This window comes from Jaculus jaculus, chromosome 1, assembly GCF_020740685.1.
Source record: "Jaculus jaculus isolate mJacJac1 chromosome 1, mJacJac1.mat.Y.cur, whole genome shotgun sequence".
NCBI classification, from domain to species: Eukaryota; Metazoa; Chordata; class Mammalia; order Rodentia; family Dipodidae; genus Jaculus; species Jaculus jaculus.
This window is the reverse complement of record NC_059102.1, coordinates 33,625,792-33,639,705: the sequence shown is the minus strand read 5'-3', so window position 1 is coordinate 33,639,705 and position 13,914 is coordinate 33,625,792. Positions and strand designations below refer to the sequence as shown.

Genomic DNA, 13,914 nt, shown 5'->3' with positions numbered 1-13,914 from the left:
CTTGTGGATCTGGCTTATGTGGGTCTTGGGAGAATCAAAAACAGGGTCCTTTGACTTTGCAGCCAAGTGCCTTAACCACTAAGCCACCTCTCCAGCCCTTTCTTGTTTTTGGAAACAAGGTCTTTTCATGTAGCCCAGAGTGGCCTCAACTCACCATCCTCCTACTTTAGCCTCCTAAGTGCTGGGTTTACATTTATATAAATATGCCACCAAGCTTGGCTCCAAGCTAACTTCTTAGAGTGCTTTTTGGTTTTGTTGGGATTTTTCTAAAAATTATTTATTTCTTTATTTAAGAGAAAGACAGAAGGAAGGTGAAAGAGAGAAAAAGAATGGGTGTGCCAGGGCCTCTTACCATTTTAAATGAATTCCAGATACATGTGCCACTTTGTGCATCTGTAGTACATTGTTACTGGGGAATTGAATCCAGGCTGTTAGGCTTTGCAAGCAAGTGACTAACTGCTGAGCCATCTCTCCAGTCCCTTGTTATGCTGGAGATTGGACCCAGGGCCTCATGCATGTTCTACCACTGATAAATCTATATCTCTAGTTTTGATTAATTTTTCTAGTTTTGATTAATGTCTTATCAGATGCCAACATTTCTGGGTTAAGGGGATGTAGAAAATCTTTAGTGTGCAAGCCAGGCATGGTGGTGTATGCCTTAAATCCCAGCACTCAAGAGGAGGAGGTAGGAGAATCGCCATGATTTCGAGGTCAGCCTGAGACTACATAGTGAATTCCAGGTCAGTCTGGGCTAGAATAAGACCCTACCTTGAAAAACAACATACATGGAATAAATTTACTTCTCACATACTTGTTTATGGGCACACCATTGAGTTTTATAGGCTCTCTTTGTTCCTTTTCTCTCAACTTCTACAAATTTTGAATTTATAAATAGTACCTACTATGTGTTGATCTTGAGAACTAGAATAGAATTTAACAGCTGTGTATATCAATATCTCAGTATCTTAAAAACCTGAGATTGGGCTGTGGAAATGCTCAGATGTTAAAGATTCTCTTTCTCTGTGTTTCATTCTCTCCCAAATAGATAAAAATTTTCCTTAAAAAAATTGAGTTTTGTTCCTTTAAAATTATCTTTACAGACTTACAACAGCTGTGCCAGACTCTGCATAAACCAAGAAACAGTATGTCTAGCAAGCACTGCTATGAAGACTGAAAACTGTGTGACCAAAGTAAGTAAAACATTTCACTGGTAGATATTATGCCATATTGTTACAATTCTGTGTCTGTAGTATCTTAGTATTGTTATTAAGGCCTATTATAGATTATATATTTAAGAAAAGAATGTAGACAGGCATCATTTTATACAGAGTAAGTTAGGTTTCCTATCTCTTCAGTTGTGACAGAATTTTTTTCATTTGATTTTCTAGTCACATTTTAGAGTGATTCATATTTGCTGTTTGACACTTAACTTATAGATCATGACATGTGGATCAGTAATATTTGTAATAAGATAATGAACTATTGTTTTGAAAAGTTCCTTCATTGTTTTGAAATACAAGTAAATAGGGTGCAAAACTATGGAAGGCATGAGGATAAGAAATGTGACGTGCACTGTAGGAAACCCAGTGCTTATGTTGCTATCATTGGTTATTGAGTTGGCAAATGTTAAGAAATAATAATGAGCCAATCTCAGCACTTAGGAGGCAGAGGTAGGAGGATTGCCATGAGTTCAAGGCTACCCTGAGACTACAGAGTGAATTCCAGGTCAGCCTGGACTAGTATGAGACCCTACCTCACAAGTAAAAGAGAAAGAAAAAGAAAAAAGGAAATAATAATGCATTTGGTGATCTTGGTGTTTTGTTTTGTTTTGTTTACTTTTGGAGACAAACCAACAGACTGGCCTTTATTTTATGAGAGTGAGAGAGACAGAAAGAAAGTGAAAGAGAGAGAATTGGCACACCAGGCATACCTCCTTCAAGTATAAAAATATGCCCTATTTATAGCTTAGATACATAAACAACCCTAAAAATTAAAGATCTGAAGCTTTTTTCTGTCAACAATGACTTAGATTCTCTAGCTGGATGGATGGGTGGATGGATGATAGTCAGATAGCCTTTTGGGCTTTTTTTGTCAGTTGTTTTCATTAATCTAAAAGTAATAGTCATTGTGTGCCATGTTTATAGACTTTGACTTATCTGCAAAAATAATGCTTTTATTACCACTTAAGAATGTGTTGCTTTAAATCTTTCCCAACATTATCTTATTTTACTCTGTTATTTCATACACACAGACCCTTGCCGGTACTACTATAGCTAGGACTGTTGTCATGTTGTCTCAGTCTTTGTTACAAATGCAAGGACAGCTCCCTTTGTTCCTTTGTACTACTATAGCAACAATACCATAAACTGGATGACTTATTAACAATAATAATTTATTTCTTAATAATTCTAGAGGCTGGAAGAATCGGTGTCAGATTTAGTGTTTAGTTAAAGGTTCACTCGGCTTCGTCAATGGAGAATTTTTGTTGCATTCTGTATTATTTTTTCATTATTTTTTTGAGAGAGGGAGAGAGAGAGAATGGGTACACCAGGGCCTTCAGCCACTGAGAACAAACTCCAGACGTGTGTATCCCTGTGTTTCTGGCTACATGGGACCTAACGATGTGAACATGAGTTCTTGGGCTTCGCAGGCACCTTAACTGCTAAACTCTCTCTCCAGCCCTGCATTCTCTATTATAAGAGGAACTAACCAAGCTCTCAGGGATCTCTTCTTATTCATTTGTGATTTTTTTAATTATTATTTCAAGGTGGGGTCTCACTTTATGAATAGAATTCGTATTCTTTTTTTTTTTAAGTTTTTCGAGGAGGGTCTTGCTCTAGCCCAGGCTGACCTGGAATTATATATTCTCAGGGTGGCCTTCAACTCGGTAATCCTCCTACCTCTGCTGGGATTAAAGGCATGTGCCACCACACCTGGCTTTATTTGTGAATTTTTAAGAATACCAATTTTAGCCAGGTGTGGTGGCACATGCCTTTAATCCCAGCACTCAGGAGGCAGAGGTAGGAGGATCACTGTGAGTTTAAGGCCACTCTGAGACTACATAGTGAATTCCAGGTCAGCCTGGGCTAGAGCGAGACCCTACCTCGAAAAACTATTTAAAAAAAAAAAAAGAATACTGATTCTTTTCATAAAGGCTGTATTCTCATGATTTGGATGGCAGGGGAGGGGAGAAGAGGAGATGGAAACAGGCCATAGTAGCAGCAATAGTATTTACTATTTTTATTTCCTAAAACATATGGTAGTCTCTGGGTCTACTTTATTAACTGAAAATATATCATATAAAATGTTACCATTAGAGGGCTAGAGAGATGGGTCAGTGGTTAAGGTTCTTGCCTACAAAGACTAAGGACCCAGCTTTGATTCTCCAGTATCCACATAAAGCTAGATGCACAAGGTTGCAGCTGTGTCTGGATTTCGTTTGAGTGGCTAGAGGCCCTGGTATGCCTATTCTTTCTATATTCCTGCCTCTTTTTCTCACATGAATAAATAAAAATAAATATTTTTAAAAGTTACCATTAGAACTACACAAAAAGTCAGAATTTATTTAAAATTGTAGTTAAAAAGTTAGAACTCATCAGTTGTATTTTAAATTCACATTTTAATAAGTTGCTGCAAAATGTAAGGATTAATATGTTATATTCAGTTTTTGTTTTCAGTTATTTAGTAACAACTAGCAAGTGCTAATTGATTCTGTTTTATGTCAGCATTTGTGTGTGGAGTCAGAGGTGTAAAAAAAGTATTCTCTTTTTTTTTTTTTCTGGCTATCACGAGTGGATGACTTCTGGCCAAACAAGGCAAAAATCTTATCATGAACACCAATCCAAGGACAGGGTGACAATTTTAATGAGTTTCATTGAGAGCTGGCCAAGTGAGCATCTGTTCCCTTTGTTTTCCCATACTTTGTAAGCCAGTATCTCTAAAGTACTCAGTTATGTTGGTGTGTCTGTATGAAGTGGGGTGGGTTTGTTTTTCTCCCACCCTCTACTTCTTCAGTGGTGCACAGTTAGAAATCTTCTGGCATCTGGCACAATGGTGTAATTTCTTTCATGCTCTTGGGCGAAGAAATAAGTTTGCTCATTTCTGCTCATCATTCTGTTTCACTTGCTCCCAGATGGTGACCTTCTCATCCTATCCTTGCTTATCTTAACATTATTCTGACACCAATTTTTTTCACTGTCCCCTTACACATTCTAATTTAGTAACAATTTCCATAATTTCCATTTGAGACAACCATTGTGTCTTGCAGTTCATTGCTTCAGATTTGAGCCACAGTTAGTTGATCAAATAAAGACATGGAGATTAAAATTTTGTTTATTGCAACAGCTTCCAGTAACATGGCAATCGTGTGAGTTTTTCTGCTTCTAAGCATGTGTTATATCTGTCTCATGATTTCATACTGTCTCTGTTGGCCTCATTTATTACTTGACCTTTGAAAGAAATGACCTGTCATTATTTGTGTAGGTCTGGAAGCTTTCCCCTGTTTCCTGTTCTTTACTTTTAGTCTTTGACAATAGTTTCTTCTGCTTTATTGATATGGCTGCAGAGCTTTTCTTCTAGACTTGTTACAAGCACCTTACTCATTCAGATTGCTCCAGTGTGACTGACATGCCCAACTGTCTCCATGTCAGAACAACTGTGATAATAGTGATAGGAGCCACTGGGCATGGTGGCGCACGCCTTTAGTCCCAGCACTCAGGAGGCAGAGGAAGGACGATCACCGTGAGTTCAAGGCCACCATAAGACTACATAGTGAATTCCAGGTCAGCATGAGCTAGAGCAAGACCCTACCTCGAAAAACCAAAAAAAAAAAAAAAAAAAGTGATAGGAACCTTTTATGCCCCGGTAGTGCAAAGCAGCTGAACTCTGGTCAGTGATTGTGGTTTGGATAGTAGTACCAATTATAGTCTCAAGTCCTTTTTGTTGACTATTACTTGAATTTTTGAGAAATCATTGATATTACTTATTCTGCTTAAAAGCAGAAATATTGTGTTTAGACTGCTTTACTGTGCTGTACATAACTCTCCTTAACAGTTGCCTCAGTCTTACTCTTGCTCTAGGAAAAGGACACCCTTAGTCCTCTTCATACGCGTTAGAGTATAGGAAGACACAACTGTGACACCAGTTACAGCCACTCTAGGTCGACAGTGATCTCCTGAATCTTTTACTCAGAGGGGGAAAGGGCCTAAGAAAACACTTAAAAATAAAAATAGGGAGGGGTCATTTTATCAAAATACCTTAATCCGATCCAGGTATATTTATTTACTTTTTTTTTTTTTTTTTGTAACGTGTTTCATCTGCTTATAGCCCTGTAGTTTATAAGGTCTATTTTGGGAACATGATGAGCTCTATATTTATTATAGCTTTAAATGGATAGTCATTATTGACTGTCAACTTAGTCTTTAAAATCCATAATTACATTGTACCTAATTGTCAACCTTCATGATGCTTTTTAATTAGGAAAGAAAACTAACTGAAAAACTGAAGAACATTAATTTTTATGTTATCTTTTTATTGACTTTATTGAAGTACTACTGAAAATTTTGGTTTCAGGCTTTTCTATAATTTACCTTTATATCCTCCAATACATGTATCCATAATTACATACAGTTAAAATTGAGTTGCTTGAACATTCCTGCCTCGATTCCTGGCCCAGCTAGGCAAAGTACTGTCTTTGTTTGGAAATAGACCCAGTCTGTGGTCCTGTGTAGATACTCTGTGTTTCTGCTGTTGGTGGTGCTTCTTGTTGGTTTTTACTTGAGACTAATAATCTGTTTGAAACTGACTGAGACAGAAAAATGTGATGTTCCTTTCCATTCACTCCAGATTTTGATAGAAGACTTGTTTTATTTATTTCCAAAATTATATCCGCAGGAAACAAGCTGTTTAAATTCAGATTATGCTGAAGCAAAATGGTCCTGGTATGAGAAGCAACGTGCTGTTTTACGAGCACAGAGTCCCTTTTCTCATAACTGATTGATAGTAAATATTTTCCTGAAGAATTATTGCCAACCATGAACAGTGCAACTGTTTCACTTTTTTTCCGTGCTACTTGCTGTACCAGCCATTGTCGGTAATTAAGATCTACAATTCACAATGCAGACGTTTGCACTTCCTCTGGGTCTGCGCTATTTATAAGGCATTTCAGCTGTTCAGAGTTTCTTTTGAGTTTTAAACTACATGTTAACAGGCTTCTTTAATATATACTGTTTCACAAGTAGCGTGTCAGATGGTTGTTTCTTCACACAGGCACCTCTGACAGGTCTACACGTTAGCTTTGTGGGGACATAGTAAGATTTAACCATATCATCAGGACCAGTGTGGCTGGAAAACTCTGCATGTTAGGCTTACTGCTGTTTCAAGAAGCCAGGAATGAAGTTCATCTTTAAATGTTCCTATGAGTTTAATGTGTTAGTTGGTTACAGAGATTTTGAGAAATATACAATAAAATGACTTTGCCTAGTAACCCTCTTATAAACCATCTATTATATTAAGGATGTGAAATGTATCCCCTTCTAGTTGTGCATGATATTTACCAAAATGGGTCAGCAGATTGGGTGCTCATTTGTCATCAGTCAGCTTCAGAAACCCTAAGTAGCATATGCCATTGGCAAGGAAAGTGTAAACAGAAGTCTTGGTCTGTGTTAGAATTAGTAAAAAATTAGCCAGGCGTGGTGGCACATGCCTTTAATTCCAGCTGTCCAGAGAAAGAGGTAGGTGGATTGCTGTGAGTTCAAAGCCATCCTGAGACTACATGGTGAATCCCAGGTTAGCCTGGGCTAGAGAGCAAGACCCTGCCTCAAGCAACCAAAAAAAGGGAAAAATTCGAATCATTTTCAACTTCCAAGAGAATTAATTTGGGAAAGAAAAAAAAGTTCCGGCCCCAGTCCACACTATCCATGAATGATGCCCCAGATTCAGAGTAACCGCCTACAGTCCCCCTGGCTACTGGCAATTATTGTTAAACATACAAGAAAAAGAAGCGAGAAACTGAAAGCTGTCAACAAAATGTGTTTAAAACTTTGCCTGGAGTGGAGATGAGACTAGCTGTTTTTAAGCCTGATGTCCAGCTGCATTGATGGTGCATTGGCAGTCTCCAGCAGGGCAGATCTGTGAAGGCAAGACACAGGTTCCAGTGCTGATTCTTGATGGCCCTTGTTGAACATAGGCAGAGCTTTTAACAAAGCTATTCCAAGATGTTTTCTTTGTCAAAGCTAAAACTTTCTGCAGTTCAGAACTGCAGTACTTGTGTAAACTTCTCTTTCTCAGTGAATTCTTTATGAGCATTTTTAGCTGGTGATAGCGAGCACTTCAGCTGTTGGAAACCACTCATCTGACTGAGGGCTTCAGGAACCTAGACCTGTTCACATTTCCATCTAGCCAGGAAGATGGAGTTTGTCGATTGATCTAGATCAGCATGAGATAAGCCCAGTAGGTCTCTTCCTCAGTGAAAAGAGAAAGGTTGGGGGAAGGGGATGAAAGCAGAAAGTTCTTCATCAAGAATGGACTGCAGTATTGCCTGCTGATGCATGTCGGATCACCCGCACAGAGCGATCACATGGCTTCTCCAAAAGTCAAACGATCAATTCGCCTCGTTTTGGCTCTGTACTTAATGCACAAACAGTGCGATCTGCGGGGCTGTAATTGCATTGTTAGGGCCAAGGAACAAGCCTGTGCCTTTTCAGCAGACAGCTGGCAGGGAGAGAGGCATGTTGTTAGGAAAGAGAGAGGCAAGGCAAATAAAATTACTGCTAACGCTCAGAGATCGGCAGGAGTCCTACTTGCCTAATCTTACCGGTGGGAGCAAGCGGCTGTTGTAATCCAATTATAGCAGCATAAGCAATTTGTTAGACACTCCGCATAATGTAACAATTTCCCAATAAACTCTGACTTGTAATAACGTCGGCAAGAGTCCGCATAAATCTGCCCGAATGGTGGGGGCTGGAGCGTTCGGCTGGGGGCTTGTAATTGGCGCCATCAGCACGTTTTGCGGAGTGCAGTATGGTGCAGTCTTTTAGTGCAGGAATTTTAAGGAGAAAAGCATGGCACACGTTTCTTAGAAAAAGAAAGTGGCCATTAAGAGGGGAGCAGCAAGAAGGGCATACTCTTGCCTTCACAGTACCTAGGAATCTTGGTGTGGAAAGGAAACAGGAGGAAGCCATGTTTCCCTCTGATGCTAAAAGGGGAGGTTGGGGAAAATGTGTGGATTAGTAAAATTCCTTTATTTAAAAGGCATCACTTTCTATTATTTATACCTTCCTTCCTCAACCCCCTAAAATGCTGTTCAAGCAGCATCTAGCTAACATTCTTAGAACATGTTCTTAACCAGACAAGCCTAGAAATGCCATGTTTAAATCTATTTTCTTCTGAAGTATAGTATTATTTTTAATAAAATGAAAATATAGAAATACATTTTCTTTGTGCCCAGGATAAGTCTCTTAAAGATTATCTCAATGGATATCAAACCTTTCTGTGGAGTTCAGCCTTTGGCTTTAAGAAACCATTACTTAGTGAAAGGTTTAAACCCACTAGTTTCCTTAGCTTGCTCTATTGTACTGTGTAGTTTCTAATTCTGAAATACATGGTATTTCATCATGTTGGAAACTTACTTTGTATAAGAAGAAAATCTTATTTAAACTATGACTGCATGATAATTTATAGAAATGATTGTGTTCCTAGGTAATATTTTTGTTTTCAAAAGGTATTCAGAGTGAAATCGGTTTGTATTATTTACTGGTTGGTGTGTGTAGTCACAGACTAGGATGTCTTATTTATACAAGGTACAGGAGAGGGGGAGTGCTTATAGGTTTGAGTTTAATGCATACACTTTTATGCTACTGAGTGTATTAAATGTTGCCTACTTTCCTTTTGCCAACCCTACCCTTCATTGCTGCACAATCTGTGTCAGCACCATGCTTTGAAATAGGAACAGGGTCCTTCAGAATCCCCCTGTTGCTGTGGGTATTATCACAATACGTATTCACTTTGAGAATAAACATTTCCTTCCACTGGAGCAAAGGCTGCCTTGTTTGACTGGAGCTGCATCAATAAACTACAGTGCCTCTAATAAAGCTACTCAGTGTCTGGGTTTAACTAATGGCTGATTTTCATGACTTTGACAGTGAGCTGTGTGCATTATTTTCTCCTGATATTGTAAAAATAATGAGAGCAAATTAGAACAATCAGTTTACACAGATAGCTCCTGATTGGAGGCGATGGGCAATATGGCAGCAGGTAATCCATCTTTGGGCTCCTGTCACATTAACTTCAGCAGTGTGAAAAGATCAGGTGGGGGAGGCAGGGATCCTGCCCAATCGGAACACTGAAATTAATGAGAAGAGCATTGTTCTGTGATCCACCTTTTAATTAGCAAGACCAAAAACAGAGGGCATGATGAACACAGTGCCACAGCTGCACAAGGCCAGGCACAGCTTGAGAAAGGGGCAGGAAAAACAGTGGTGGTGGCTGCCTGTTTCCTGCTGGGTTGTAGGCCTTGTGTTTCTATTCCAGGGGTCATCTACAGATTTTGAGAAATACTGCTTCCTTTCCAAATAATGTCACCAATATAGTTGATGTACTAATAATCTATGGACTATAATTCTATCAGAGGTCATTTAGGATTTTGATTACTAGTACTTTGTTTGGCATTGTACTCTGGATTTTACATTTTGATTTTTTTAAAGCTCAGGTAGCCGTAGGAATTAGATTTCATAAAGTTCTGCCTTGTCAAGCTCCCCCTACCTTATCCCTCCAATGTGGAGTTTTTCTTGCAAGTAACATGAGGAATTTCTGGTTTGGAGCACTTCTGTCACGTTGAGTTATTTAAAAGAGGAACAAAGTCCAGGCAATATGCTATGGCATATTTAAATTGTGTTCCTTCCCTGATTCTGTTTATTAGGAAATTTGCTGTTTTGTTTTTAGTTTTTATATTTCCTGTACCACTGGCTTCTCAGTGTTGGCACTGTGTTATTTCAATTTGTGTCACTGAGAATTGAATATCAATCAAGTATGGTGTTTATTCTAAGAGGGGGGAATCTATGAACTTAAAAGCTGATTCATTCATTTAAAACTCAGTTAATACTGAAGTTGTAACCTTGTTAATCATCCTTATAATAGAAAGATTGTTATAACACACTGGAAGATTTTAATGAACTGTTTTTAAACACCAAATCAGCATACGCTTTTTAGATCTTTCTGGAAGGCTTTAACTTTGAGAAACTATATGAGGACATCAGACTGTGGTGTTTTAGCCTTTATTCTTTAAATTTTGTGACTTACGTAGGCTATGTGATGAACATAGTTTACGGAGATCATTAAAGTAATTTTTATTTGATATTAACAGTTAATTGACATAAGCATTTATTTTTTTTTAATTTTTTATTTATTAATTTGAGAGCGATAGACACAGAGAGAAAGACAGGTAGAGGGAGAGGGAGAGAGAGAGAATGGGCGCGCCAGGGCTTCCAGCCTCTGCAAACGAACTCCAGACGCGTGCGCCCCCTTGTGCATCTGGCTAACGTGGGACCTGGGGAACCGAGCCTCGAACCGGGGTCCTTAGGCTTCACAGGCAAGCGCTTAACCGCTAAGCCATCTCTCCAGCCCAGCATTTATTTTTAAAAAGTATTTTATTTATTTATTTGAGAGAAAGGGGTGCAGAGACAGAGTGAGAGAGAGAATGGACACACCAAAGCCACTAGCTACTGCAAACGAAGTCTGGATGCATATGCCACCTTGTGCATCTGGCTGTCATGGGCACTGGGGAATTGAACCTGGGTCCTTAGGTTTTGCAAGCAAGTGCCTTAACTACTAAACTATCTCTCCAGCCTGATTTAATGTGTTAGTACCTATAAAAACAAGCTATCAAGTGCCCATTAAAGTATAGGATTATAGTAGGAAAGATCCTAAAGTATAATATGAAAAAGTAGGTTAGTATAAGATGATATAGTTTTCATCATAGTTAATAATACTTGTTTCATTACATTTATAACTAATATAGGTACCACCTACCATAGTAGGTATTACTCTAGATCTGCAGCTGTAACACATTGTACTTTTAGAAACTAAAGCCTCAAAAATCATGTTTCTATACAAAATTCAAAACAACAAAAGCATGAACTGGAAAGGCAGCTTAGCAGTTAAAAGCACTTGCTTATTGTAAAACCTAACAGCATGGGTTCAGTTCCCCAATACCCACATAAAGCCATATGCACAAAGTTGCATATGTGCCATTTGTTTGCCCTGGCATGCCCATACACACTCTATTTATGCCTCTTTCTCTCTGTCCCTCTCTGTCTCTCAAATAATAAATAAAAAAATGTTTTGAATGCATTTCACTTCCCCTAGGACTGTTCTGTCATAAAACTCCTTAACACATTTTGGGATGCTGCCAGAGGAGAATTTTAACTAATCATGAACTTTTCCTGAAAATACTTTTTGGTTTGTGCAGAGCAGTATTTTTGGATTAATATACTGATACTATTGTTTATATTAATATTTTTAAGCTCACTTTTATAATTTTGTAGGATACTTTTCACAATTCTTTAATGTGGGAGAGAGATTTTTATTCTTGAGCTATTATGGATTTTTATGGATGTGAACATTCTTCTGTCTTCTAGTTTGATGGTTTCAGAAGCCTGCCCATGAATAAATATGTTCTTAGTCATATGATGTAAAAAGATCACTTACAAAGCTTGTGAAACCTGAGCCTTTCTTTTGAACCTTTCAGTACCCATCAGCTCAGGATTCATGCATGTACAATTTTATTCTTGTATTGTGACTTCAGCTTGTAACACAAGTAAAGCAATGAATTTAAATGATTTCTATATGACAAATTTAAAAATAAATAAAATGAAATAGTTTCCTTTTCTGGAGTGTGGAGTTCCATCTGACTTACAATCCTGCCAGGATTGCTGCTGTTGGGGCTCTTTCCCATAAGATTTGCTTCTTAAGATCAGTGGTAAATAGACATTCCATCTTTGAGGGTATCTTTTAAAAATATTTTTTATTTATTTGTAAGCCAAGAGACACAGAATGAGAGAGAAAGAGAAAAGGAATGGGCACACCAAGGCCTCGTGCCACTGCAAACTAATTCCAGATACATGTGCATGTAGCTTTACATGGGTTCTTGGAGATTGAACAAGGGCCATCAGGCTTTGCAAGCACATGCCTTTAACTACAGAGCCAACTATCCAACCCCTTTGAGAGGGTATCTTTTGCTTATAGTAATAATTTTAGAAACTGTTAATTTCTTAATAGAGTTAAGTTACCACATCATCTTAAATTCTACTGCCAGTGAGAAATTTTCATTAGTCCATGAGAGCTCACCTAATGTTGATGGAAGTTCTTTTGTATGGAACCTGTTCAATCTATGAGGTTCTTGTAATCCTAAACTTTTTCCCTCCTCACATACTCCTCTGCCATTTGCTTATTTGTTTGTTTGTTTGTTGCTTTTGATGCAGGCTGTCACTCTAGCCCAAACTGATCTGAAACCTACTACTGGAGCTCTCGGCTTCCTACCCTCATGGCAATCCTGCTGCTTATGCCTCCCAAATACTGGGATTAAAGGTGTGCACCATCATGCCCACATCCCATGATTTTAGTTTTAGAATATGTCCTATTAAAAAAATTAGGGCTAGAAAGATGGCTTAGTGGTTAGGTGCTTGCCTGTGAAGCCTAAGGACCCTAGTTTGAGGCTCAATTCCCCAGGACCCACATTAGCCAGCTTTTTATGTGGGTACTGGCTTACTTATGCAGCAGGCTTTCTTACCCACTGAGCCATTCCCCCAGCCCCTCTCCATTTGATTTGTATTGTACTGTCAACACCTAGCAGAAGTTATGTTCTTTCTTCCCACTACCTTCCACTCTGTACCTGTAAGGATCTTTTCAGGCTGAGCTAGCAAGTACTATATTCAGAAAGCATTCTCCTTTCTAGGTTACCTAGTCAATAGCTCGGTGTAGCTTCAGATGCTTATTTGTAATAATCACTTACATAATAGAAGATAGACAACTAAATAGATAGATGACTCCATATCACATGATTCTGTGTATAACATGAATGAGACAATATTAAACAGCTGGCTCAAGGCAGTGACTCATACCTTAGAAATTTTTCAAAAAGCTGTTTGGGGATACAAATCTCATTTCCTACTTTCTGTGTCAGGATTTTAAAAAGTGTATTTATTGCTGGGCGTGGTGGCACACACCTTTAATCCCAGCACATGGGAGACAGTGGTAGGAGGAACCTTGTGAGTTCAAAGCCATCCTACTTAGAAAAAAAGTATTTATTATTTATTTGTTTGCACGTACGTATGTGTGTGTGTGTGTGTGTGTGTACATGCCAGGGTCTCTAGTTGCTACAAACAAATGCCCATCCAGCTTTACATGGGTGGCTGAGAAATTGAACCTGGGCTGGCAGGCTTTGCAAGAAAGTACCTTTAACCACTGAGCCATTTCCCAAGCCCTTGTTTCAGGATTTGAAGTATAAGCATACATTGTCAATTCCTCATACAAAAACTATTTTCCCACTTAAGCTTGATCATTAATTTTGACAGTTAAAAGTATTGTCCCTTGGGCAGTGCTGGCTTGGGAAGATGGCTCAGTGGTTAAAAGTGCCTGCCGTGCAGCACTTACAACCTGACTTCAGATCCACAATGCCCACATAAAACCTCAAAGCTGTGGCATATGTGCATGTGTGCACACACACACACAGACACCAAATTGGTTAATTTTTGAAAAATTGTCCCTGTGGCTTCAAAGCTCAGTCTGACTATATTAAGTATTTTTATATTTCTACTCATGCTTCTAGATGGCTTAGAATTATATAGATATGGTAAGGGTATCAGAAATGGTGGACCTTGAAATCATCTGTCTCAAAGAACAGCTTTGGGACAAAGATGA

At 38.6% G+C, this 13,914-nt stretch overlaps 1 protein-coding gene across 6 annotated transcripts in view; it reads left to right on the top strand.

Moving 5' to 3' along the window:
- Btrc (beta-transducin repeat containing E3 ubiquitin protein ligase) overlaps nucleotides 1–13,914 on the top strand; it is a 211,122-nt gene that overhangs the window by 130,802 nt on the left and 66,406 nt on the right. For all 6 annotated transcript variants that reach the window (XM_004659430.3, XM_045149718.1, XM_045149707.1 and 3 more), the window contains one exon: nucleotides 1,101–1,190. In XM_004659430.3, the coding sequence (XP_004659487.2) occupies nucleotides 1,101–1,190 (90 nt within the window). The remainder of the gene's footprint in view (nucleotides 1–1,100; nucleotides 1,191–13,914) is intronic.